This window comes from Rhinolophus ferrumequinum, chromosome 6 (assembly GCF_004115265.2).
Source record: "Rhinolophus ferrumequinum isolate MPI-CBG mRhiFer1 chromosome 6, mRhiFer1_v1.p, whole genome shotgun sequence".
Classification (NCBI taxonomy): Eukaryota; Metazoa; Chordata; class Mammalia; order Chiroptera; family Rhinolophidae; genus Rhinolophus; species Rhinolophus ferrumequinum.
This window is the reverse complement of record NC_046289.1, coordinates 64,283,783-64,310,479: the sequence shown is the minus strand read 5'-3', so window position 1 is coordinate 64,310,479 and position 26,697 is coordinate 64,283,783. Positions and strand designations below refer to the sequence as shown.

Genomic DNA, 26,697 nt, shown 5'->3' with positions numbered 1-26,697 from the left:
GCTGCGGGGCAGGTGCTCGGGAAACTCGGCTGGGAAGCGCCAGCGGAGGCGCTCCGGGCGTGGGCGAGGCCGGCGGCGCTGGGGTTAATGTCTGCTCCGCCCCGGCCGCTCTGACTCAGTTTCACTAGAAACTAGGGGGAGGAGGTGGCCGATCCCCACCGCTCTGGGCACCTGGGCGGAAGCGGTGGCCCGAGCAGCGCAGGAAGTAGGGACCGGAACCTCAGCAGGCCCGGCCCCACCCCACTCACCTGCGCAGGTAACCCGGGCCCTGGAGGTGGAGCGGGATCGGAGCATGTTTAGCCCTTTGTTCTGTGCTCGAGCGTGTGCCCGGAAAAGTGACCTCCTTAGCCATCCATCTGGCCGTCGGTCTGGCGGCCGGGTCACCGGAGCGTGCTTGGGGGGGCCGGGCCTGCGTGCCCCACTTCACTCCCGGGGTACTGCTTGCTCCGCAGCCCTCCCCTTCACTTCCTCTGGGCTGGCCCGCCTCCCTTGAAATCTCCCCGGCTGATCCGGTTCCCCGGCTGATTCCGTGTGTCTCTTCCTCTGTCCCCTCCTCTTTTTCAGGTCGCAAGCACCCTTGGAGCCCAGAGGCCCGCACTGTGAAGGTGACCCCCGCGGGGAGGAGGGCGATGGCCCCTGGGAGGACGATGGCTGGCGCCCACCTCTCCCAAACCTACTTCCCAGCTGTCGCCGTGTGCCTCCTGTGCCCGCTTGCCCTCGCGGACACCGACGCCGGGCCGCCGCCCACGCCCCCCGCGCTGCCGGCTGGAGCCTCCTGCCTGGACCGCTTTACTCCCGGTGTACCCGCCTTCGTGCTCGACACCGAGGCCTCGATCAGCAACGGGGCCACCTTCCTGGACTCCCCAACTGTGCGCCGCGGCCGGGACTGCGTGCGCGCCTGCTGCACTACCCAGAACTGCAACCTGGCGCTGGTGGAGCTGCAGCCCAGCGGCGGGGAGGACGCTGTCGCCTCCTGCTTCCTCATCAACTGTCTCTATGATCAGAACTTCGTGTGCAAGTTCGCACCCAGGGAGGGCTTCATGAACTACCTCACGCGGGAGGTTTACCGCTCCTACCGCAAGCTGCGGACCCAGGGCTTTGGAGGTAAGGAGGGGGTGCGGGGACGGGTGGGTTTGGGGAGACTCAGGAAAGGGGCTGGTTATGGAGTCCTGGGGGAGGCGAGCATCAGAAAGGGGTTGATTGAGAAGAGTCCTATTCTACCCCAACTCCTCCTTAGAAGTAGGCAGCATAAACAGTAAACAAAGGACAGGCTAGCTGAGTGGGGAGGGATAGACTCCCCACTGAATTCCTAGACTCCCTCCTGAATTCGGGGTGCTGAGTGGGGTCATGCTCTGGAATGTGTGCATGGGGTGGAGGAGGCAGCTCCTCAGAATTCCCGACTTCTGGCTCTGCTATGCTGGGTCAGGAAGTGAGCTGTCTGGAGGCCACCAGGTGACTAGTAGGCACCCCTGGACAAGTTCCATCAGAGGCCCCTGCAAGAGAGCCTGGTGAAGGAGACACTCCTCTTCCACTGCTGGGCTTGGGACTGGTTTGCATCTCTCTGCACCCCTTCTTCCCACCTATCGATTGGCCTTTGGTGTTCTGGGGAAAACTGCCAGACCCCGGAAACTAAAGAACAAGGCCAGTCTGAGCTTGACCCAAAAGGGAAGGGGCTGTGTTGTGGGCACAGTAGCCAGAGGCTCTGGGGTGGGGGTGAGGAGGGTTGGGTGAGTCAGCCCACTGGTATATATACCTCCTAGGGGAGGGATGTCAGCTGTCCAGGCAGGTGTGTCTGCACGTGAGCCAGGCAGGGCTCCCTCTCCCTTCCTAGCATCTGGTAGCCAAGCTGTCTGTTCAGCTTGTTTACTTCCGGGGATAAGAGCAAAGTGGGGGCCAGGGCTCCCCTTTCCTCCTGGGACTAAGCAGTTAGCTGGCATCAGGGCCCCTCCAGAGACCTTTGTTCTCCATTCTCTCCACCTGCTGTTCTGGCCAGGTGGGGCTCTAGGGCAGGGATGGGTCACAACTGATAACCTCTGTTAGTACTTTACAGCTTACTGATTTCTGTGCCACTCAACCTCTCACTGAGGCCTCATGACAACCACCTCTGAAAAAGGTGCTATTAGCAGTCATTCCATTTTTCAGGTTAGGAAACTGACTCCCATGTTAAATAATCTGTCCAGGATAACGCTGCCCATAAATAGTAGATCTAGGACTCAATCCAAGACGGGACCTCCAAAAGTCTTGTGCTGTTTTTCACACAAGACCACCTTTCTGGAAGAAGCCTGTCTCTGACCAAGGACAGCGCAGTGGGCTGACAGAATCAGAGCCTGGGGCACCCAAGGACCAGGATTAGGTTGGGACTGAGTCTGGAGGTGGTCTTTCTTAATTCTGGAAAGTGGAGGAGGGACTTTCCTCTCCAGCCTTTTCCTGGGCCACTTTCTCTCCCAGGTTAAGGGTCCACTCTTCTCCCTATCCTTCCAGGAGCAATCCTGGATCTCTGAGAAGTGGGATGAGGATTCCAGGAGGGGGTACCACCTCTGGGTCTGGCAGGGCCACCAAGTCCCACTGGACCAGGGCCTGAGCCTGTTCCACAAGGAAGTAGCAGAGAGTGTAGGTGGTGACGACGCTAATTGACCTGTGCCCTTCCTGTGCTGACAGATGCCCCATGGCAGACCCACTCCCAGGCCAGTGCCTGAAACTCTGGGGTCTGGTCAGGGAGTTGAGTTGGGTGAGGCCATGTGGTCTTGGGAAACAACCTTCCTTTCCTGGAAACCTTCCCACCCCCAGATTGGCCTGTTTGGCACAAGATAGGGTGGAGTGGGGATTTCCTGGGCATTTAGGGAACTGGGTAAGGCTTGAACTGAGTGTGAGCTTCAGGCCATTTTCATGGCGCTGCAGTATTTTGCGGAGTTGGGGAAACTGTTTGGTATCAAGGAATTCATTCTCAGCTGAGTTCAGCTAAAGAGGTTAGAGGTGGCCATTATGGCAGGCAAGGTGGGCAGGTGCTCAGGGCTTCTAAACCTTTGATTCTTGTATTACCGTGCTTCCTCGAAAATAGGACCTAGCCGGACCGTCAGCCCTAATGCGTCTTTTGGAGCAAAAATTAATATAAGACCCAGTCTTAGTTTAATATAAGACCGGGTCTTATATAATGTAATATAATGTAATGTAATATAATAGAATGTAATATAATATAATACCGGGTCTTATGTAAGACTGGGTCTTATTAATTTTTGCTCCCAAAGACGCATTAGAGCTGATGGGCTGGCTAGGTCTTATTTTCGGGGAAACATGGTAGGTAGAGAAATCCTCCCCAGGGTGGGTTTTTTTGTTCCCCTTTCCCTGCCTGTGGCCAGGCCAGTCCAGTCCAGATTCCTGTGGCCTCCTGAGCACCCTGCTCCTTCCCCTTCTCCTGCCCTCCCCCTCTTTCTGTTGGAGGAGTAGCTTAGGAGGTGGAGTTTGTATTTGCCTGGAGATGTCCTTGGGCTTGGCACCTGGGGGAGGGGCTGGCTTTATGACTACTCTGGCCCTTTGCTCTCTTGGAGGTAGGAAGAAGAGAGTGGTAGGGCAGGGCATCTGCCCCTTGCTCCTGGGCACTGGGGCTTGGAGAGGACCAGCTGTGTGGGGGTGGACATTGCTGATTTGACACATCACTCTGCCTGCCACTTCCGCTGTGGGGGCTGGTGGGGCTAGCCTGTGAGTCTGCTAGGTAGACTGCCACGTATAGTCTGTCTTCTTTCCCCTTTCAGACAGCTGATTACTTTCTGAAATAGCAAAGAGGGAGGAACGGGCTCCTCCCAGCTCACTGCCCCCTTGGCTTTGTTTCTCAGAGTTCTGCTTAGGACTGGCCCCTGTTGGCCCTCTCCTGAACTCCAGCCAATGTGGGCATTGGTTCCGGACAAGCACTTTCCTTTCCTGATCTCCCGGTCTCATTTCCCCTCGACACCTGGAATCCAGATCCCCTTTTCTTATTCTTGTAGGCCTCTGCACTATTTGACATGTTTTTCTGTGGAAGCTCTCCCCTTCTGTCCCTTTGCTGTCACTGTGTGTCCTGGTCTTCTCATCTCTGTCTGTGACCACCCTCTGTGAGTCCCCCATTGTATTTGCTTTCTCTGCCTCATCAAAGAGGAATCCCTGTGACTCAGCCTCCAAGCAGCTGTTCTTATCTATTTACCTTCTCTTCTTCCTTTGAAATCCCTCTTATATTGGACGTACTCTCTGTAGAGCCTCTGTGGAGGGCAGTTTGGCAATATTTATCAAAACTGTAAATGCATATAACCGCAACACAGTTCCACTTGTAAGAATTCATTTTGCGGCTATACTTACGCATGTGTTGAACAACTTACCAGCCAGTTCTTCACTGTAGCATTATTTATGATAGCAAAGACTGGGAAAGATATCAATGTCTATCAACACATCCTACAATTGGATACTGTGATGCTATTTTAACAATAATAATAAACCGTGAGGCAGCATGGTTTAGTTCTTAGTAGGGAGGGCGGGGAGGGAAGGAAGGATGGAGGGAGGAAAGAAAGAAAGAAGGATCTAAAGCAGAGGAGACTGGTGGACTGGTTTTAAATAAGTTATAAATTATGGTGTATTTATACAACAAGTACTATGCAGCCAAAAGAAAAGAGAACTATATGTATTACTGTGCAATTATTTCTCATAAGATATTTTATGAGAAAAACAAGAACTTGCATTCTTATGAATTCAGTACTATTTCTCTCTTGATATTCACACACATAAACTAGTAAGATCAGATGTCTCTGGAAAGAGGAACTTGAGTGTTAAGGAGAACAGGGTACTTGATTCACACTTCCTTTTTGTACTTTTTGAATTTTATATCATGTACATATATAACCTAAGCTAAAACCAAAAGCTCCAAGATTATAAAAGCAATCAAAATTACACCTCTAAGCAGGTGGGTGACCTGCAGCATGGTGTTTTGGAGAATGAGCTGTGGAGTTAGACCAGGGTTCAAATCCCAACTCTGCCATATAGAAACTGAGTGACCCTGGGCAAGTCATTTAACCTCTCTGATGTCAATTTTTCCATCTGGAAAGAGGGGCGAGGATGCAGTTGTGCCAGGGTGGTTAGGAAGGTGGGCAATGTAGATCAGGGCTCAGCAAACTTTCTATAAAGTTTCAAACAGCAAATATTTTAGGCTTTGTGGACCCTACGATGTCTGTGGAAGCTACTCACTTCTGCTGCTGAAACGTGAAAGAAGCCATCCACAATATGTAACCGAATAGGCAGGGTTTGTTCAGACACAAACTTGAATTTTATATACTTTTCACATGTCACAAAATACTATTCTTTTTATTTTTTCAACCGTTTAAAAATATGCCCTGGGGTGGGCTGGATTTGTCCCAAAGGCCATCATTTGCCAACCCCTGATGTGGATGATGCAAGTAGATAATACAGCACGGTGCCGAGCACACATCCAACAAGTGACAACTTTGTTGATAATTATGACTCCAGATCTGTCTCCAACGCGGGCCTCTCTGTAGCTCCCAGTGGGCACCTCCCCTCTGGATGGTCTTCCCTTCCTCAAATTTAAATTCTCTGTGACTGAACCCACACGTTTAAATTCTCTGTGACTGAACCCTGTAGATCTGGTTTCCCTTTTGCCTGTGCCCTGGCTCTTCCTCCCCACTCCCCAGCACCCATCAGACACAGAAGCCCAGCATCTGCCCAGCAGTGTTGCTCCATCCTCCCTTCCATTCCCTTAGCTGTCCCTTAATTCAAACCACTTCTGTTGTATCTGCCCTGACCTGCTGCATTGGTGCACTTGCCAGCCTCCTTGCTCCATAGAAATCATTCCAGACAGATGGGTAAACAGCTGCTGCCCAGAGCCCAGGTGTGCCCCTGCTACCCAGGCCCTTGGCCCCTGCCTTAGCACTCCTGGACTTCAATCATGCATCTAGGACGTCAATGCCTCGTGCAGCCAGTGCTTTTAGGACTCTGTACCAATTCTCTCGGCCAGTGTCTGTCTCCCTCCTTGTACCACCAGTTGCTAAATATATGAATGTCACTCCTGCTATGTCCACATGCCCCGACCCAGCATTCAGGGCCTTCTGAGGTCTGTCTAGGCCAGCTGGTCTCCTTAATGTCACCAAACCAGCCCTGCAAATTCCCAGCTCCTTACTTTGGCTCCTCGTGTTTTCTGTTTTCTTCAACAACACAGCAAGCAAATAAAAACAAGAACAAATAAAAACCCACAACCAAACAAATGAAAACAAAAATAAAAGAATCAAAAAATCCTTTCTCTCTTCTCCAGAAAACCTTTCCTTATTCCTCTAGTCTGCTGGAACCTCTCCCTTATCTGAATGTCCCTTTCTTTGTCCTGTACATGTACTGCATACGGCTTCATCTTGTTGGTTCTCTTCTCCCATGTTGCTTCATCTTGTTGGGTCTTACCTGCCCGACTGGACTATAATCCCCTCAAGGACAGTGTATTAATTTCCTATGGCTGCTATAACAAATTATTATAAACTGGGTGACTTAAAACAATAGAAATTTATTGTCTCACAGTTCTGGAGGCAGGAAGTCCAAAATCAAGGTGTCAGCAGGGCCACGTTCCCTCTGAAGACCCTGTGGGAGAATCCAACCTCGCCTCTTCCAGCTTCTGGTGGGTCCAGGCCTTCCTTGGCTTGTGGCTGCATAACTCCGATCTCTGCCTCTGTTTTCCCATGAACTTGTTGTTCCTTCGCTCTATGTTCTCTTCTGTCTCTTATAAAGGCACTTGTCATTTTATTTAGCACCTACCCAACTAATCCAGGATGGTCTCATGTGGAAATGCTTAACGTGATAACTTCTGCAGAGACCCTTTTTCCAAAGAAGGTCACATTCACAAGTTCTACAGTTTAGACATGGACATATATTTTGGGAAAACCACCATTCAACCCTTTACAAGCAGGAATCCTGCTTTGGGCTTGTTCTCTCTCCAGCCCCTAACCCTAGACGAGAAGCCTCAGGCAAAGGCTCTGTCAGGCTGAGGGAGGGTGTGGTTCCCTCATAACTGGAGGCCTAATCTGTCGGAGGTGGCAGAGGCACCCCTTTCTGTGGCCACTCACCCTGGGACACCACGACTTGCCATGTTGCCACCTGGGGACTGTGTGCTTAAGACCTCTGTCAGAAGCAGTTGGGCAGCAGAGAGGGGCAATGGGGGTTACTCATACATTTACTCATTTGGCTTTTTGCAAATATTGTTACTTTAACTTTTTAAAACAATTAGCACAAGACCTGCTTATTGCAGAAGGTAGGAATAAGCCGCTCAAAATATAGACATATACCTATTTCTTTCCTAAATGGTATCAGATGTCATGTGTTATTCAGGAATTTGTTTTACAAAGTGAGTTTTACAACAGAAAAATGTCTTTAATCTGCCAAAGGCATAATATATCTAAATAAAGAGAAAGAAGATGGTTTAGTTGCGGGCTCCCGCCCGCGCCCCATGTTGGTTGCTGAGTCCTAGGGTGGTCTAGGTGTGGCCCACACCGCCGCCCGCCCCCAGGAGAGAGTTGGCCCATTCAGTGAGAGTTGACCTTACCTCACCTTCCCCCCAGGGTCCGGGATACCCATGGTCTGGGCAGACATAGACTTGAAGGTACAGCCCCAGGAACCCCTGGTGCTGAAGGGTGTGGAGAACACAGATTGGCACCTACTGCAGGGTGACACGGACGTCAGGGTAGAGGTGAGAAACTGCGCTGGCTCCCTGACCCCACCTCAGCTCTCCAGGGCCCCCTTTCTTTTTGGGGCTATAGTCCAAGATGGATAGAAGCTGAGGATACACTTAATATCAAGTCCCTCTGCTCTCCCTGGGGGGTTGCATGGCTGGGAGGTTCTGGGGCAGCCCAAGGACATCCGCAGATCCCAGCCTGATGGCGACTCCTATGTATAGAGGAACGATCCGGACCAGGTGAAGCTGTGGGGACTCAAGGAAGGCACCTACCTGTTCCAGCTGAAAGTGGCCAGCGTAGACCAGCCAGAGAGAACAGCCAACCTCACCGTCACCGTGCTGTCCACCAAGCAGACAGAAGGTGAGGGCGCGAGTGGGGAGGCAGCATCTGGCGCCACCCCGCTCTGTTGATTGGCCCTGTGGGCGCCCCCTCACAACTTTCCTCCTTTTAGACTATTGCCTAGTGCCCAAGAAGGTGGGCCGATGCCGTGGTTCCTTCCCCCGCTGGTATTACGACCCCACTGAACAGCTCTGCAAGAGTTTTGTTTATGGAGGTTGCTTGGGCAACAAGAACAATTACCTTCGGGAAGAAGAGTGCAAGCTAGCTTGCCGCAGTGTGCAAGGTGAGCCTTTGTGGGGTAGCGTCGGGGCTCAGGTCTGGAGTTTCCCCCAGGGCGGGTGGTCTCTCTTCACCAGTCAGGGAGGTGACCATGAGAGTCCCCCATTCCCTGGCACCCCCATCAGCTCATCCTTGCTGGGGCCTGGCCCTGCCTCCTCTCACTTCTCTTTTCTCTTTCCCAGGCCCTTCCATGGCAAGGCACAATCCAGGTGGGCTTTGCTCCTTTCCCTATTCCCCTCACCCCTGCCAGGTCTCCAGCCCATGTCATGTCCATGCCCCTGACCAAGCTGTTTTTGCCCAGCCCATTCGTACCTTCTAAGTATGTGGAAGGACCCAAGCACCCCACCCCTTGCAGCCCGGTATCCTCCTATCAGGATCTGCCCAGTTTGTGTATAGAAGGTCATGGGGTCGGGGGGGTTGATGGTGTTAGAAGGGAAACAGAGTATGTGTCATGATGCTGTGTTGGTGTAGAGAGGGCCAGGTAGATAGTGGAGCCTCGGTACTTTCTGGCCTCTGCTGGAGCCTGACCTCACCTCCCACTCCGTTCTGCCCCATCCAGTGTGCTCTGGCACATGTCATTCCACTGAGTTCCAGTGCAGTGATGGCTGCTGCATCGACAGCTTCCTGGAGTGTGATGGCACTCCCGACTGCCCCGATGCCTCCGACGAGGCCACCTGTGAAAAATGTAAGGCCTGGGAGACGGAGGTGTGGTAGGCAGCAGACGGGGAGGTCCTAACCATTTCCCCTGTACCCCTGGGAGACCCTTGTTGGGCCTGTGACTCTGATCTTTCACCTTTGCAGATGCCAGTGGCTTTGAGGAGCTCCAGAGCTTCCATTTTCCCAGTGACAAAGGTGAGAGTCCCCCCCCACCCCCGTCCCCTGGATCAGGGTGGATGCTGGCACTGCCGTCCTCACGCTTCCCATCAACGTGCCCAAAGGGCCTGCTTTGTGTGCCAGGCTGTGGGCACTCAGCTCTCTTCTTTGGCTCTGTTTCCCAAGCATCAGGCTCCCTCTTAACACCTTCAGAAATTTAGCCATGCCCACATATCGCTGTGATGGTGTTTACTTAATATTTATTTATCATTTTTTTAACTTAATGTATTAAAAGGGAAATTTTACATTACTATCATCCGTGGAAAGCTGCTATTATATGCCACAAACTGAGATTGACTATTAAAATAAATATAATAATTTTAGCTGGACATTGGATATAAATTTTAGCTGGATATTGTTGCTTGCCAGGGCTCAGACTCCAGCCACTTTTGTTAACAAGTAGACTCATCCAGTGCTAGAGAGAAAACCAAGACCTGACACAATCAGAAAAACTGAAAGAAGATTGAAAGAGAAATAGTGTAGTTTACTTCTGTGTCTAAGATTATCATCCAGGATTTGTCTTCCTTACTTCTGCTAACACTACAGATGTTTCTGGGACCCCTGAGACCCTCACTGAGTCACAGCTGTCCTCCACCTGATGTGGGGCCGGAGGTGGCGGGCAGCAACCATGTGGAGCCTGGTGGATGGTAGCAGGGAGGCCCCATGGACTTGCTCACCCCTTCGCCTGCTCCTTACCCCCCAGGGCACTGCGTGGACCTGCCAGACACAGGCCTCTGCAAGGAGAGCATCTCACGCTGGTACTACAACCCCTTCAGTGAACACTGTGCCCGCTTTACCTATGGCGGTTGTTATGGCAACAAGAACAACTTTGAGGAGGAGCAGCAGTGTCTTGAGTCCTGTCGTGGCATCTCCAGTGAGCAGGGCAGTGGGGGGATGGACGATGGTGAGGGGAAAGCCTTAGCTAGAGCACTCTGCTCTGTCCCGAGGCCTAGATGGGTCACACTGTATCCTCAGAGTGTCCTCAGAGCACCTGGAGTGGGGCTGGGGGTAGATGGCAGTGGGGGGTTGGGGGCACGGGGGGAGCAGCTGAGTCTCAGCCCTTAGTATTAACTTCTCTTTCCCGCATCACTTTGTAGAGAAGGATGTGTTTGGTCTTCGGCGGGAAAACCCCATTCCCAACGGAGGTAAGTGCTGGTCTGCCCTGTTACCAACGAGGAGGTATCAGCTCAAGGGTCAGCGCCACACGACTGGCTGTGACTGCCTAACCCTATGTTGACAAGGACCCTGAGGTTGGCTAGAGGCCCAGTGTCACAATCAGTAGTGACAGCTGCCATGTCAGGGGTGGGAAACACAGTAAAGTACATGCTAGATGTTTGCCATCAGTCCCAAGCTTTTCCCCAAGCTACCTGCAAGTAGAGCCATTGGGGGCTGAGGCCCATCAGAATCCATCCCACTGAGCTCCCAACAGAGCCATTCAGCTGTCCACATGCTGGAGGTCCTTCCACATGTGTCATCCATTTGACTTGGTCCTTTCAATTCAGAGTGGGGGGTGGGCATCGGAACTGAGCAGGCCCTGGGAGCTCTTCATGCCGCCCTTTCTTCCCCCAGGCTCCGTGGAGGTGGCCATTGCAGTGCTCCTGGCCGCCTGCATCGTGGTGGTGGTTGCCATCCTGGGTTACTGCTTCATCAAGAACCAGAGAAAAAGCCTTCACAGATACCACAGCGGCCACCGCCATCCCCCACCCCCTACCCCTGCCAGCTCCACCGTCTCCACCACCGAAGACACGGAGCATTTGGTCTATAACCACACCACCCGACCCCTCTGAGCCGGGGGCTGCCTTGACCGTTCGGCTTGGGGTTCTTGCCAGCTCTCGCCTGGCCCTGCTTCCTCCTTGCCAAGACTGAGGCCTGGGCTGGGAAAGACTTGGAGACCAGACTCCTCCTGCCTGTTTCCCAGGCCCACTCTGCCTCAGAAGCCAGGGTTCTAGCCACTCTTGGATATGTCTCAGCAAAGCTCAGGCCACTTGTTCCTGAGGAGGCTCCAGTGTCTGAAAGGAGCAGGAAACCTTAGAGCCAGGACTCCCACACACAGATGGGCCTGCCTAGGATTTCAGAGAAAGGTGGAGTTTTGTGTCCAGTTCAAAGCTGCCAACCCCACACCATGGTGTCCGGAAGGGACCTGGGTGGTATCAGAAGTTGGAGGCCCCACCCTGTCCTCCAGAGCTACCCTTCCTACTCTGTAGTCCAGAGCTGGGGAAAGGACCTCCCTATGTATTTTGTGCTGTACAGAGTTCCTTTGTTTATTTAATGCCGTGGGGGTGGATGAGAGGAGTGGAAAGTGGCTATGTGGCCTGTGCTACCACTTCCCTTTCCCCCAAGAGTGAGCCCCAACTTGGCCTGGGAGCCAGAGCTGCTCCATCTTCCCCGTACCCCCCAGGGCTCTCTCCAGCACCACACCCCCACCTGCTCCCCTATTTCCCACAGGCCCCAAATCCACCCACAGTGTAATAAAATGGTTTGTTCTGTGAGGCTTTTGCCTCTGCTCTGTGGGCCAGGAGAGGGACAGAACTGCTGGGGGGAGATGTGACTGCCCAGTCCAACCGGTTCAGGCTTTGGCCACCTTGTTTAGCAGGTTTTCCCACCCTTTCGAAACTGCCCCAGCCCCTGAGGGTGGAGAGAAGTGCCAAGTTTGACCACCAGAGGGGAGGGGTGAGAGTGCCATGGAAATAGGGGGCCCAGGGAAGCTGCAGTGCTGCTGTGTAGTAGTATTTCTTCCTGGTTTGATCCTGTCAACAAGCCTGTTTGGTAGCTGGGGCGTCTTCACTGCAGTGTGTATTTGAGAATAGGGAGGGAGGGAGCACAGGCTTGAGCCCTGGTTCTTACCTCCACTCTCTTTGGTATGGGGTCTAGCGACAGGGGTCCCATTTGTCCCAAGTCCCCACTGTCTCCCCTTCCCACCCACAGAAGCCTTGGACTCTTCATAGCAATGTAGCTGCTCCCCAGACTCTGAGCTGCTCCCAGGAGCCTTTAGTTGAGGTACACCACTCCCACATGCACCCCTCCCTTTGAACCTCATCTTGGTGGGGGGAAAAATGCTTTTAATTCATTTATTCAACAAATTATTGAGCTCCTATGTGCAAGGTACTGCCAAATGAGGTCTTGTCAAGCTGAACACATAGGAAGCACTATGGAAGTGTTTTGCATGTCTCAAGTTATTGCCTTGGCACACAACCCTCTGATGAAGGTACTGTTATCCCCATTTTACACGTGAGGAAACTGACAGCAAAGTTGAGTTCCCAAGGTCTTAGAACTGTTACAGGAGGACGAGATTCAAACCCAAAATACAGAGGGTGCCAAAAAAAATGTATATGAGTACACATTTTAAGAAAGGAAAAAACTATTAAAATTGTATAATAATATATACCAATAACAAAAGATTAATACAAGTTATGTGTATACATTTTTTTGATACCCCCGGTATATATGGCTCCAGAGTCTAGTTTTATAAAAGAGAGACTTAGATTTTGATAAGTGCCATACAGAAAAATGAAATGGCAATGTGAGAAGTTGGGGGCTACTTTTTAAATGAGTACAATGGAGGTGAATATCCATGTGTCACAAAAGCACATACAGCTCATTGAATTTCCTTAACTGCACACACCCAGGAGCAAGCACCCAAATTGAGAAGCAGACGTTCCTAGCACCCCAGGGTGGGTCTCCTTTTGATGGCTAATTTTTTCATACCTCTGTTTTTGAGCCTGTTGTACTTTCATCATGGCCCACCTCCCCCTTTCTCATCTTTCAGCCTAAGCTCAAGTTTCTATTCCTGAAATCCTGTACACACCCATGGGGGGGCACTCCTTGCTCCACACCCCTGTGTCTGTTAACAGGACCCTGAGCACAGGGCACTGCCTTTTCCTATGCATTTATTTAACAGTCTTCCCACTCGATTCAGCTCCTAGAGGTACAGAGGGCACCTTAGTCATCGCTGGGTCTCTAGCACCCTCTTCTCCCTTAGTAAATGGTAGAGGTTGACTAAATATTGAGTAGATGGCAGGCGGTCTGGCTTGTTATCTGCTTTGGCTCTTTCCATTTCATAGGGCACTGCATTTTTGTTTCCTACTTTTCCAGCCACTCATCCATCGAAGGCTCAACACCGGCTAGCTCCCTCCTCTAGGCCCACCAGCACTACCAATCATTACTCAACTCCCATCATCCCTTGGTTCTCTAAGAGCATTTCCAGGGCTGGGGTGATTAATGGCTCATTAAATTCTGTATCCCAATGCCTAGAACAGTGATCAACACAGAATAAGTGCTTAATAAGTGTATGTTGGACCGAAGGGAACATCCTCCTCTCAGGGAGGGGTGGGGATGAAGTGAGACCGTGCCAGGCAAAGCCCCATCCCAGTAAGAGCCACAGGGATGGAGGCAGGGCACGGCTGAGTCAACTACGGCAGCAAGAGGTGGGATCGCGCAGGGGCCGCTAGAGGGCGCGCTCACGGCCACTGGGTGCTGTGTTCTCTGCTGCAAGGGTTTGAGCAGAGTACGCAGTCCCAGGCAGGTGTCAGGTGTGAACAGTGAAAGCTGAGACGCAGCCCCTGCTCTCCTGCAGTGCTGGCAGAAGGGATGCAAATACTGTAACAAAACAATTTGGTTCCCAAACCGCTCATCTCTGTGACTTCCCCAGCTGTCTTCATTCCATCCCCACCCAAGACTCCTTTTTCAGAACCTCATGCCTCCATTCCTTTGCACAGGCAGTTTTCTCTATCTCAAATGCCTCTTTGCCCCTGGAAAACTACTTACCCCACGATCCAGCTCAAAAATGCCTTCCCTGCTTCCCTATTCCGTCATGCTGTACACAGCTCATCAGCGTGCAAATGGCCCACATAGTGTATGTCTGCCCTTATGTGGCTGAGGCTCCTCAGGGCGGAGAGGGGGCCTTATTTATCTCAGCATCCCTCATGCTTGTGCATAGGAGGTATCAGACAAATGGCTGTTGAAGAAAACAGAGGCTGGTCAAGCCATGGAGATTAAGAAGGATGTTGAGACATGGCCTCACAGAGGAGGTATAAAGTGAGATGAGCAGGTGGGTGTGGGTGTTCCAAGCATAACAAAAGCATAGTGAACAAGGCTGGGCACTGGAGATCATGGATCTTGTTTTGTTTGGGGACCAGCAAGCTGCTGTTTGGCTCAAGCATTGAGAGTGAAAGCTGGGAGGTTGGTGGGTGGAGGACAGATTGGTGAGCACTTGGGGATTTGAGCAGGAGAAGGGGTGATCCAACTCAGCTTTAAGGAATGGACAGGTAAGCAGGCCATATCACTAGAGGTCGCACCACAGGGGGAGGGAAAGAGGGAGGAAGCCACACCCAGTAAATAAGGCAGGGTAACCTATGTGAAGCACGTAGTAGGTTTTATAGTAAAGGCTAGTTGAAAGGTTGTACCTGGCAGCCTGCAATTATACTTTGACCCAAACAGTGGTTTCTTTAGTTAGTTACCAACATTTAAAGAGTCAGGAAATTTAAAAAGTCCACATTTCTAGCTTCCTGTGAAAATTTGAGGGACTGGCAATCCAGGACCAACATGCCTGCCAAGTTCAGGTCCACTTGTGCTAGGCAGGCACTAACCCGTCCACAGCCCCAACCCTGCCTGCTGCTCTCAGGCTTTCAACTTTGGGATTCCCATCATCGTATCCCTTATAACCCATCCTGCCTTCCCTATATTGAGGAGTTTTCTCCAAAACCTATTTGTCCTAACAATTCAAATAAACACTGACAAAAACTGCATTGTTTCTCCCCAACCCATCCCTGCCCGCTTAAACAAACAGCCCTGAACAAGGAGTGGTTTGCCCTATTGCACAAAACCACTCCCTTCCCCACCCAACCGCAGCTACACGAAAGCCTGGGAAGGCACTGTTCAGCTGCCCCTGGGAGTGGTTGTCATCAATAGTGCCACCGGGAAGCCCCAGGCCCCCAAGCCCAGCTTCCGCATGGGGCGGCCTAAACTCTTCCACAGGCTCTCTGAGAGAATTTGCCTATCCTTCTCCCGCCTGCAGTGGCTCCTGGGGTTTCTATAAATGGAGCCCAGAACCAGGAAGACCAAGAAAAGAATAAACTGGGAAAGAAATTTAGAAGCCCCTTGTTTTGGCACCAAAAAAAAAAAAAAAAAAAAAAAGGCTGTATATTTAAAAACAAAACTGAAAAAAAATATTTACTCAAATGGCCACATGTTATCTCTCATGATGAAATCACAGGTGGTTTTTGTTTTCTTCTTTTGGTCAACCTGCATTTTCTAAATTTTCTGCAATGAATATCTATGGCTTTTGTAATAAGAAAAAGTTAACTTTTGAACAAGTGTCATGCAGGGTTTCATGCGGGGTCTCTGGTCCTGCTCCCCGCACAAGAACGCAGGATATGGTGAGGCCAAAAAGGAACACCCATGGAGCCATAGATAGGGGAGTCATACCACTATATTCTCGCTGGCGGCTGGGTTGGAGACGCAGGAAGCAGGAGCCATATGTCCGCTTCTGCCTCTGCCGTCTGCTTCTCTGCCACCGACCCCACTTGCTAACTGCAATCCGCGCCTCTCTGCAATCTACAATCCGCAATCCGCACTTGCCAGCGTAGCCACAGCAGTTATATTAGTGGCCAATGGCTAACCAGTAACAGCTGATGGCCAACTAGTCACAGCTGATGGCCATCTACTACCTGAGCCAGCACCTTTCTACGTGAGGCCGAGAGCCTGGAAACTGTTTTCTGGGACTCTGTCCCCACAACAAGTATTCAGATATATTTCAGAAAGAAGCAAATAATCAGACCATGAAGCTCTGAGATGGGATAGAAACAATGGGGATGGAAAAGAAGAGGGAACTTCTGGAGATCCGAGGAAAAAAGGGAGAAGCTCCAAGACTTGGTGACTGGATTATGCAGAGGGACAACCTGAGTCAGTTGTACCTCCACGTTTTCTGTCCTGGATGGGTGGTAGTGCCAGCAACAGAAACAGGACCAGGTGGAGGAGGGGCGGCTTCTGGAAAACCAGATAGAAGGTGAGGGGCACCAGGTACCAGATGAACACCAGTTTTATTGATTTTATTGTTGGGTTCTTATTTTTTGTTTGCTTATGCCTTGCCTTACTGGGGAAGGATTTAAAGGCAGCTTAAAAGCGACTATAAATTATGACATAACATGAGTATAAAATAGGAATAAGATGGGAAAAAAAAAGAGCAAGAAGGAACATAAAATAGAGCCAGGAAGAAGGCAAAAACATGAGTCTTGTAGTCCTTGGGCCATACAGTTAGCTCTGAGAGTTCAGGCTACAGCGCAACCTGGCAAGGCCTGAACACGCTAGAGGTGAAGATTCTGGGCTTGGTGGAGAGGATGGATTTGGGAGTAAGCCATGTAAGTGTGAAACGGAAGAGTGGGCAGATTACTGTGAGAGAGAAGCAGAGCAGGCCTGGAGAGGAGAGAACAGAAAGTGAGGACAGAGCCTCTTCTTGGAGGAAGGGAAAGCAGAGGAGGAAAGATCAGAGGAGCGCAGGAGACCCAGGAAGAGGGAAGTTCAAAGGCAAGGTGCTTCAAAAGCCTACCAGGGTCAGGAAGAGGAAGTCGGGGATGATGGGCGGCTGACCATCATGGATCCTTGAGAGGGTAGTGGCCGCAGAGGAGCCTGGTGGAAACCTCTGGGGCAGGGAGGGATTTGAGGTGGAGGCTGTTGCAGGTGCAGCGGGGAAGGGAAGAAGACCCAGGGCCCTCACCAAGGACAGCTGTGGGCTGAGGACAGGCCTGTGCGGACTTTTAGGCGTGGAGGGAGAGGTACAGGGGCAACCAAACACTGATGATACAGGATTACGTTCTCGACCCACTAACGCACTTGGGGTTATCTTCCCAGTAGATTTTCTCTGACCACTTACCCTCTCCTGCATGATCCCCTTTGCAATCAGTTATGACCTTGGGTTAATTAGCTGACCAGGGTTAGTCTGTGGCCCCCAAGAGGGGGCCCATAGTGTCTAGGAAAAATAAAGGACTTGGATTAGATGACAAGATCCTACCCCAAAACTCTGATGTTGACCTCTGGTCACAGGCTGTAGGGCTCCCTGCGTGTATCGCTGGGGGAGGCTATCAAAGCCAAGTCGTTGAGGGGCAGTGACTGGCCCAAGGTCACACAGCCAGTGGTCGGGGACAGAACTAGGCAAGGAGGTCAGTGTTCCTGAGCCCCAAACTTTTTGCTCTGATGTCTCATCTCCAGACGACTAGACTCCTGGCTTCGGTTTCTATCCTTTCTTTGGAAGTGGGACAAAGGAGCCGAGAACCAGGCCAAGAAGCTGTCAGGGCTGGTCCCAAGCCCCAGGAGGCTGGGAACCCAAGATCCACACCCATGTAAACACAGGCCAGCACTGATACCTCTTACTTGGCTCTTGATAGCTTCCTGTAAATCAGTTCCCCGCTATTATCTTGCTTATCCCTGCAGGTCCCCTGGGAGCCAGGGAGGGGCAGAGAGTATTAGCCCCACTTCACAACTGGGAGAAACTCAGACAAGGAGGAAGGCAGTAATTTACCCAAAGTCACCCAGCCAGCAAGTCAGGGGTGGGGTTGGAACAGGAAGCCTGTGGGAGACAGGGTGGTCAGCAGAGCACATGGCCTATTGGGCAGGGATCAGGGGGTGCCATGGGTAGTGAAACGCACACAGCCCCAGGAATCAAGGGTCCCTTGTCTCTTCAGGAGAGTGATCTCACCGTCCCTGGAGAGAGACCTCTGGGGACAGGCTTTGCTTGCTCCCCACTGGTGCAGGGTACTACTGGGCAGGGATGGAAGATGGGCAGAGACAGGGGAGGATAGCCACAGAGAATACAGGGCTGAGGGAGGAAGCCATCATAGGTCAGGCGTCCTGGAGGGAGGTCTGTGCTGTTTGCTTTTCTTCCAGCTTCAAGTGGCCCCAGGGAACCCCTATGCCCAAACTGGGCCCAAAGTCTCCCGTTGCCCCTCACTGCCAAGGAGCCAGGGAGTCCTCAGGACACCTGCGGAGAGAGGCAGATTGGCGCTGGTGAAGGTCAAGGGGGCCATGGAGCTGATGACAATGACCGGTTCTGCCTTCCAAAGCAGTAATGAGAAGCGTGACCACAAACCCGGGTTATGAATACAGCTTCCATTCAATCTCAAAACTATCCCGAGTCTGACAATACATTTTATGGTCATCCTCATTATGGGACAAATCCTGTGTTTGGTGGAGAAAGCCTTGGAAACATTCCACTAGGGAGGCAGGCTTGGTTCAGTGCTGGCACCTCTCCTCACATGCCACCTCCAGCCCGGTCTCCCTTTGCCCCACTCCCTGGCCTACAACAACCTAATCTGTCCCATAAACCATGCCTCCCAGCCCTGCCCTCTAAGAGAACCATTTCTAGGGGAACACAACCCCCTAAATGGCACACTAGAAAGAAGGCTGGGCCCAGAGTCAGGAAACCCAGGCCCAAGGCCCAGCTCTGCCTTATTTTAGTGGTGTGGCTCTGTGCTTCAGTCTCCTCATCTGAAAATTGGAGCTAGTCAGAGCCATCGGGCTATTGTGAAGTTCAGTTGTAAGAATGTAAAATTATATAGGAGGAGAAAAGGCTGCCCAAGCACTGCTGCATACAGGGACAAAAAGCAATGGTTCCCTGGGACAGCTAGCATTGCCCAGACCCAGGAAGTCACTCGCTGCTCTTACCACAGCGTGACTAATGTGTCCTCTCAGCTGGCTGAGTTCTGCTCACCGGAGGATCTGGCCCAGGTCCAAGGAGGGCGCTGACAGCACAGCCGTGCTGGGTGCTGGGAGCCAGGGTTCCTGGCAGCCAGTCACAGTGGGCAGGTCTGACCTGTGAAAACGGAGATTAACGCCTGGGGCCTGGGCTGGTTGCAAAAGGGGCTGGTGCTCCTGACGCAGTCTTCTCTCTGCTCTCGGTCTCACTCATTCTCCCAAGCTGGTTCCCAGGAGAATGGGGAGCTCGGGGAGAGTGCGTCACCTCTGCCCTGGGCACCATTCTGCTCCCAGGGGGAAAGCAAGCAGGCTCCTTCAGGTGTGCACACAACAGCATACACCAGCCCAGGCCCAGCGCGCACACCCAGCACAAGATGCACAGGGAGAAAGACGTCACACAGAATTAAGCCGAGGCAGACACAGACACATAGCCATCTGGACACTAAGAAACTAGGCCCAACCTAGATGTGCGCACACAGGCACAGAGAGCAACATACACACCCAGACAGGCAGGGTGTGCTGGGCATCAGAGTGACGGTCATGCTTCCTTGGGACCCAAGTGGTAAGATTGGCCCTAAGAAGCCCCTGCCTGACCATGTGAGCATTGTGGAACCCAAAGACGAGATGCTGCCCACCACCCCCATTTCAGAACAGAAGGGTGGGAAGCCAGAGCCACCTGCCAGGCCCCAGCCAGTACCCAGCATACCAGGGACTCCTTGGCAGCTGCCTCTGGAGTCTGGATGTTGTTCTATAAAGACCTTTAACAAAATCTTTTTAAAAGAAAACAAACAAACAAACAAACATAGGATTATATATAATACACACTGCTCAGGACAGACGTCTGGATATATAAAAATACACATATGGACACACACATATATACATCTTTCATAAAGATAGACACCCACATTTACAGACATAGATACACAGACTTGCACATATATGGAATTATTCAGAGTTTTGCACAAAGACAATACCCACTTTAAATACATAAGAGCAAAAACAGGGACACAGAGAAATGTACATGAACACAAATGTATAATGTATACACACTTAGGCATCATTTAGTAGTTATTGAACACCCACAAGCTGCTAGTCATGCTCCAACAGAAAGAGCTCCTCCCCCTCCAGTCGCACATACACAGAAACCCAAGCTCCCTCTAAAAGATTGGTTGTATTGGGGCCCACTCTCTAAGCCAAAGATGAACTTCTTTTCTGTACGTGGTCACCCATGGTGGGAAAAATACTCAACTGTTGTTGTAGTTTCATATAATAGAAAAAAAGTTAAACAACCTAAATATTCCCAAATGGAGATCTAGTTGAAGAAATTATGGCATTCAGGGTGAAATAGTAAGCAAACATACAGTATGGGTATAACCTCTGGTCAGAGCTTATAATAACATGAAAAAACACTGGTGCCACTTTAAATGAAAAAACAAAAAATACAAAGTTGTATATACAACATGATCACAAAAATTGCAAAAATATGCATACAAGACTGGAAGGAAGTATATCAAAATGTTATTATCTTTGGGAGTTAATACTATTAATACATTTTTAATCTTCTAAGTCTTTGGATTTTCCAATTTTTCTGAGTACTTGTTATGGAGAAAAATAAAACAAACTTTTAAAAAATCAACTAAGGGTTGATTACACAGACATTAAAAACAATTTACGTCGATAAGGACATACGTACAAGTATACACGCATATGAGTATGTAAGAAACATATAACTTTATCCAGTTAATATAATCAATATTCCTTTAAATTTAGATTCAAGAATGGAGAAAGCAGGGGAAAAGAGGCAAAGGAAAGAGTGATAGAGATAAAACAAAAAAAACAAAAAAAAAAAGTCCCAGAAAAGGAAAGAGAGAGAGAAGCAGAGCAAGCTGGTGGGTTTGGACCCTCTGGTCCTGCACGGCTTGAGCCCTGCACCTCATAGGGCCTTTCCAGCAAGCCATTGCTCTTAGGCCTGTCTCTAGGCTTCAGTCACACAAACCTGGAGCTGAACTTGATCCTCAGGGTCCCCTCCATGGCTCACTGGTTGGCTTTTTATCTTAAGCACTTCAGGGTTAGCAGCAAACATTGAGCCCCAGACCCTGTGAGAGCACAGAGGCATGAATGAGTCTCTCTCTCTCTCTCTCTCTCTCTCTCTCTCTCTCTATCTATCTCTGTTTAGCGGGGGAGATTCAGCCTCAGCGAGTGACCAAATTCGGAGTGTCCTATGTGCCAAGAGAGCAGTGCGGACACTAATACAAGAGACACTTCCTGGAGAAAGGGAGTACTGGAAGATGGTTAGCGGAGAAACAGGGCATGGCATAGGGAGCACTTTCTTTTTTTTTCTTCTAACTTTCTTTTTTTTAACTTATTTTAAGTGTGTTTTTCCAGGACCCATCAGCTCCAAGTCAAGTAGTTGTTTCAATCTAGTTGTGGAGGGCGCAGCTCACAGTGGCCCATGTGGGGATGGAACCGGCAACTTTGTTGTTAAGAGCACAGCTGCTCTAACCAACTGAGCTAACCGGCCACCCCTGGAGCACTTTCTAAACTAGATGATTTGAAAAAGTAAAGACTTCGAGTCAGAAGTCAAGAAACAATTGGGGATCAGGGAGTGGGGATCACTGGGATGGGCTGGGCTGGTCCAGGTTGGTGTCAGATTTGAGAAGGCCTAGAAGGCTGAAATGAGGAGCCGGGAGTTCATTGCTGGCAATGAGAACTGGTAATAGTCATGAGTGGGGAGGCGCCAGAGGGAAGTCAGCAGCACTGGAGGGACGAGTGGTGGAGGCAGTGGCAGGGACATAGGGTGACAGAGGTACTAACCCGGCTGTGACTCTACAGGAGAGGAGACATAGTGACACGGAGGCGCGATCAGAGAATAAGGGAGGAAGTTCAGAAGGGGTGGCAGAGAGCACCAGATTAGGCTTCCTCCCCCAGCCCATGGCACCCTTAGGGTCCCTTGGAGCACTTTAAAAACCTCTAATCCAGAGTCCTGAGTCTTTCATTTTGCATATGAGGAAAGTGAGGCACAGAGAAGGGAAAACATTTGCCTAAGGTCATGGTTGATGTCAGAACCTAAACTTGAACCCCAGTCGCTGCCCCAGAGTGAGGTGTGTCCGTCGGGGTTGAGGTAACAGCAGGCCATGGAACCAGGATGGGGGACCCCTCAGGACTTGGCTGCAATGGTGCAGTTCAGCACCTCCACCTGAGGACAAAGGGAGATGAGGTGGCTGGAGCTCTGGGGGATGGGCCCTGGTGGGGCAGGAGCCGGACAGTCTTGATTAAAACTAAACTTGGGGATTATCTGAGGTTTCACTTGGCTGGGATTTCTGTCCCTCAGCCATGCTCTTTCTCTCTCACACACACAGCTGTAACTTCCTACAGAGGGAGCTGGGTTGAGACAGGGTGAGTGCTAACCTGGGCCAGCCGCTGCCTAGCAGGTGTCCCAAGTGTGCCTTAGAAATACCTCTCCACAGAAATAACACCCATGTACCCAACTCTAAGAGTTTGCAAAGAGCTCTAACATTCACTTGGTAATAACTCACTTGAGATACTACCTTTTTTTCTCTGGGGCTCACTTTTCTTCTGGGTAAAACAAAGTGTTCCCCCTAAGGTGCCCTTTAAAATTCCTTCCAGCTCCAATTCCAGAGAATGTTCTCTGGATCTCTGCTCTTCTCAAAGCCCTCGCCCAACGAACCCTCACTCCCATAGGATATCTGGGACAAAACTTCTGTTTAAATTGTTGACAACTGGCACCTGGACCATCAGTAGGCCCTTATGTGAACTTTGAGTGCCAAAGCCAAAGACTGGGTCCAACCAACCCAAGTCCAAGAATTTGGCCAATGGTTAAAGTTTAGGCTGTGTGAGGGTCCCCTCATGCTCAGGCTCTGAAACAGGGGGCCCCCAACCCGAGACCCTGGGCCTTGAGGACTGTTAGAAGGATCAGAGAAGGAAGGTTAGAAGGCTCAGGATTGCCCCAGAGCCTCAGCATGAGCAAGGTGCTCTAGAAAGGAGGGAGAAAGGGGAGGGGCACCACCCGCCCGGTGAGGTCATGGGAAAGCAGCTCTGGCGCTGACACCTGGGGAAACCCGTTTCCAGGCTGCTTCCCACGCTACCTCTCCTGGGAACCAGCTAAGTCCCAAGAGGGGAGCCCCAAACCCACCCCCTCCAGTCCAGTTCCCATCACACTGTCCCATCTAGTCCAGCCCCCACCTTTCAATCTAGGCTCAGTCCTTCTGTACCCAACCTGTCTTTATCCACACTGTTGGGCCTTGAGGAGGGCTATGAGAGAGCAATGGGCTGACCGCTCCTGGAAATGACACAAAGACAGCAGCTTCAGAAACATTAAGGCTTTATTTGCAGACTCTGCCCTGCCCTACCTTCTATAGGCTGTGACCATGGAGAGAGAGGTGACCCCCTCCCCCAGCCCCTTCTTCCTTCATTCAGGCTCTAGTTTGCAGCTCCTCCCCCTCCTCCCAGTGGGCCTTGCCTCTCACTTCCTGCCCCACTCCTGGCCCAGCCAGTTTGGGCAGTGCTTAGGGAGCCGTGAGACCCAGTTCTTCCCAGGAACCAGCACCGCCCTCCCTGGCCTTGGGGGTTGAGGGCAGCCCAGGTGTCAGCCTTGCTCCTCAGCTGCCCCACTTCTCTGCTCTCTTTCTCCTTGTCCTTCCTCCTTCCAGACCCAGCTTCGTGATCTGCCTCCTGCTCCCCAGCCTGCCTCCTGTCCAAAGGCTCCAAGTCCTCACTTTCTGCTCTCTCTCAACTTTTCACTGACTCTTGTCTTACCCAGTCCATCCAAAACTTCTCTCCAAACCAGGCTGGACACTTTCCAGCCCTCCAAGATACCCAGCTATTCCCTGGACTCTTTGTCACCCCTGTGCCACAAGAGTTCCTAATTCAGCCAGACTGACTGGGAATTGGATCCCAAATATTTGGAGGTGACACTATTAGGACCATACTATGAAAATCAAAGTGCTGGGATTGCTCTGTAAGCCTTGACCACAGAAATCTAAGTCAGCTCTCCCTCCTCCAGGCCCTAAGCTCATTGTGGCACATGAGTGGGCAGGTAGAGGCCTGTGTCCCCAGTGTTCAGAATGGAACTGAGTCTCATGGGGTGGCCTGGCCCTGCCAGTAGCCCCCTCGAAGGCCCCCTACCCCAGGTTCCAGATGTCTGTGGCTTTTTGCCTACTGCTCTCTACTCTGCCATAGTTGTTCAAACAAAGCAGAAGAACTTCTTCCAGCGGCAGCGGGAGAGGGTGCGCACACCTTTGGCATTCAGTTTCTTCTCCAGACGAGCTTTGTGCTCAATGGCACTGAGAATGGCCGAGTCAAACACCTCCTTCAAGTTCTTCTGCGTCAAGGCAGAGCACTCGAGGTAGCAGCAGGCTCGGATCTTCTCGGCCAGACCCTGAGCCTGGGGTTGGGGTACAGGGCCCTCCCGGCCCCCCTGGTCCAGCTGAATCAGTACATTGACATCATCCCTCAGGTCTGCCTGGGTGCCCACCAGCAGCACGGGCGCCTGTGGGTTGTGAGTACGGATCTCGGGCAGCCATTTCTCTGTGATGTTTTGGAAGGAACTGGGCTGCACCACACTGAAGCAGGCCAGGAAGACGTCGGTATCGGGGTAGCAGAGGGAGCGAAGGCGGTCAAAGTCTTCCTGGGATGGGAAGGCGAGGTGATTAGTAGGATTATTCCCTGTCACAGGGAGCGGGAATTCGCTTGTGACTTGGCGTTGGAGACCTGAGACTCATAAGCAAGGGCCCAAGGCCTTCCCCATGCCTGATCCATCTGGGGTCCTCCCGGCCTCCAGCCCACCTCCCCCCAGACCAGTAGAGGCCGCTCCCAGCTTCTCACCTGTCCCGCCGTGTCCCAGAGCTCAATGCGCACGGGGGCTCCATCCACCAGGACTTGCACTGTAGGGGCGGGGCAGGGGATAGTCTGATTTAGGAAGAGGGTCCAGGGGTCCACCAGGCCTCACTAGCGCCACCTCGGGGCCTGCTCCCGCCTCCCTCGCGGGGGGCTTCCAAGCCCTCCAACCTGCGCCCGGGCCCCAACCCTCGGGGGCACAACCCCCACCCCCAGCCACGCGGCCGCCGGGGCCGTTGAACGTACCGGAGAAGGTGTCCAACGCCGTGGGCCGGTAGCGCGCGGGGTACCCATTGCAGGTGTAGCTGACGATGAGGCTGCTCTTACCCACCGCGCCGTCGCCCACCAGCACGCACTTGATACCCAGCTCCGGGGGCGCGCTGCCCCGCCGCGGGGGAGGGGTCGGGGCTCGGAGCGGGGACGACTCCGCCTCGCTCAGCTCCCGCGGGGGCATGGCCCGCTCAGGGGACAGCCCGGGACCAGGCTCCGCTGCGCTCGGAGAAGCAGGTTCTGCTGGCTGCCTCTGACTGAGTTCGCCAAGGCCAGGCGCATTGGTCTGCCGCTACCCGCAGGTTTATGTGGGCCCCGCCCACCTCATCTGCATATCCCAAGCGGCCGGGATCCCGCCCACTCGCCAGGCCTCCTTCGGGACCTCCCCCAACAGCGCACCCAAAGCACGAGGCCAGGCAATCTCAAACAGCCTGAGGAAAAGAGGCAGGCGGACGCCTGACGCTCAGAGGTACAAGGACAAAGAATCGCCAAAATGAGGTAGATCGAGGTATCTTGGCAGGGAAAGATATCGAGGACTTATTGTTAGGAGGAAGAAACAAGTTGGGAACACATAACAATCGCAACATGTTCAAATTAAACCTGTGTTTAAATTAACACAAAAAACTGGACATATGTTTGTATGAATTAAAGTCTGGATAATAATTTTATTAATTAAAGAATGGTTTTTAAAAATATACAGATCATGAAGAGGCAGAAGATAAACTCAAGCGTGAACACAACAGTCAGGAATGTATTGTACTCCCTTCCTTTACACTCAGCCTGAAGGCAAGCTTTAAACACCTTCACTCTGCTCCGCTAAAGGAACTCAAGGAACTCCGGGTGCTGGAGAAGCTCACTGGGGAGGACCTTCCGGGGCAATTCTTCATTTGAATATTCTCAGTCCCCAGAGCCCCTAATGTCATCATCGTCAAAAACACATGGTAATTACCTATTTGTTGGTGCTGCTCTGGGCCACCCACTGTCCTTGCCCTCAAGGAGTTTCAGACTGAGACAAGATATGGAAGGTAGCCGTTGGAAGGTCACCAAGAGAGCAAGTGAGGAGTAGCCTGATGCTAATTTCATCTCTTTATTGCAACCACACCACCAAATGACAGCAGGCCCAGAATCCTCTCTCTGAACTCCAAGGCAGGCTTTCATCTCAGAGTATGCAAAGATCACTGAGAAACATGCCATTCAGGAGTTGTTGCAGGAAGAGTGTTGTGAGGGGGAGAGAGCAATCAATATTAAAGAAAAGAGATAATCCTGTTTCTCAAATAGTTGATAGTATAAAAATCCGTCAATCCAAATCCCTGAATCTCTTGGGAAAAGTCTCAGGATCCTTGATTTCTTTTTCTACTTTTTTTTTAAGTCAAAAGTTGAGGACAACAGAAAGTTGCTGATTTAACCATCAAAATCTTGACTATGGGGAAATGGTAGGATCCCTAGTATTCACTTCTATATCCCCATGTCTACATCTTACATCCCCTATGTCCAAACGTCTGGGGATACTAATAATCCCTAATTATAGTCCCAAAGACTTCTCAGCCACATCCACATGTTTATCCACCTAGCAAGTGAAAGAGGCCCCAAAGTGTAATTTTGCCATTGTATTCCACAGAAGGTCTTGAAGGCTGTTCTTTTTGTCCTCCAAAGGGAATGGGAGTCAAGAATGGGGATCTGAAAAGACCTGGACATCAAGAGACCTGTC

At 51.4% G+C, this 26,697-nt stretch overlaps 2 protein-coding genes across 4 annotated transcripts; one reads left to right on the top strand and one right to left on the bottom strand.

Annotated features, from left to right (window-relative positions):
• SPINT1 (serine peptidase inhibitor, Kunitz type 1) lies at positions 1 to 11,665 on the top strand. 3 transcript variants are annotated; one of them, XM_033108966.1, is made up of 11 exons: positions 1 to 256; positions 565 to 1,104; positions 7,572 to 7,699; positions 7,907 to 8,045; positions 8,137 to 8,307; positions 8,486 to 8,512; positions 8,863 to 8,988; positions 9,105 to 9,155; positions 9,880 to 10,050; positions 10,274 to 10,321; positions 10,746 to 11,665. In XM_033108966.1, exons 2-11 carry the CDS (start codon positions 630 to 632, stop codon positions 10,961 to 10,963), a joined length of 1,554 nt encoding a protein of 517 aa, XP_032964857.1. In that variant the 5' UTR covers positions 1 to 256; positions 565 to 629; the 3' UTR covers positions 10,964 to 11,665. The 3 variants fall into 3 exon arrangements, with proteins under 3 accessions (XP_032964857.1, XP_032964858.1, XP_032964856.1); XM_033108967.1 differs by lacking the exon at positions 1 to 256 and having other exon boundaries at positions 315 to 1,104; positions 8,486 to 8,506; positions 8,857 to 8,988; XM_033108965.1 differs by lacking the exon at positions 1 to 256 and having other exon boundaries at positions 320 to 1,104.
• An 11,627-nt stretch (positions 11,666 to 23,292) lies between these two features.
• On the bottom strand, positions 23,293 to 25,366 carry RHOV (ras homolog family member V). Its single transcript, XM_033108584.1, has 3 exons — positions 24,966 to 25,366; positions 24,708 to 24,766; positions 23,293 to 24,510 (listed from the first exon to the last, which is right to left on the bottom strand). Exons 1-3 carry the CDS (start codon positions 25,171 to 25,173, stop codon positions 24,067 to 24,069), a joined length of 711 nt encoding a protein of 236 aa, XP_032964475.1. The 5' UTR covers positions 25,174 to 25,366; the 3' UTR covers positions 23,293 to 24,066.
• Between the last annotated feature and the right edge of the window lie 1,331 nt (positions 25,367 to 26,697).

What these genes read in the sequence shown, in the direction of transcription:
- RHOV (XM_033108584.1), bottom strand. Translation starts at nt 25,173, where the DNA reads ATGCCCCCGCGGGAGCTGAGCGAGGCGGAGTCGTCCCCGCTCCGAGCC. An exon ending in GGCGTTGGACACCTTCTCCG is followed by an intron (nt 24,767 to 24,965) that starts GTACGTTCAACG and finishes CCGCCCCTACAG; the next exon opens with TGCAAGTCCTGGTGGATGGA. An exon ending in TCTGGGACACGGCGGGACAG is followed by an intron (nt 24,511 to 24,707) that starts GTGAGAAGCTGG and finishes TTCCCATCCCAG; the next exon opens with GAAGACTTTGACCGCCTTCG.
- SPINT1 (XM_033108966.1), top strand. Translation starts at nt 630, where the DNA reads ATGGCCCCTGGGAGGACGATGGCTGGCGCCCACCTCTCCCAAACCTAC. An exon ending in AGCTTGCCGCAGTGTGCAAG is followed by an intron (nt 8,308 to 8,485) that starts GTGAGCCTTTGT and finishes TCTCTTTCCCAG; the next exon opens with GCCCTTCCATGGCAAGGCAC. An exon ending in GTCCTGTCGTGGCATCTCCA is followed by an intron (nt 10,051 to 10,273) that starts GTGAGCAGGGCA and finishes ATCACTTTGTAG; the next exon opens with AGAAGGATGTGTTTGGTCTT.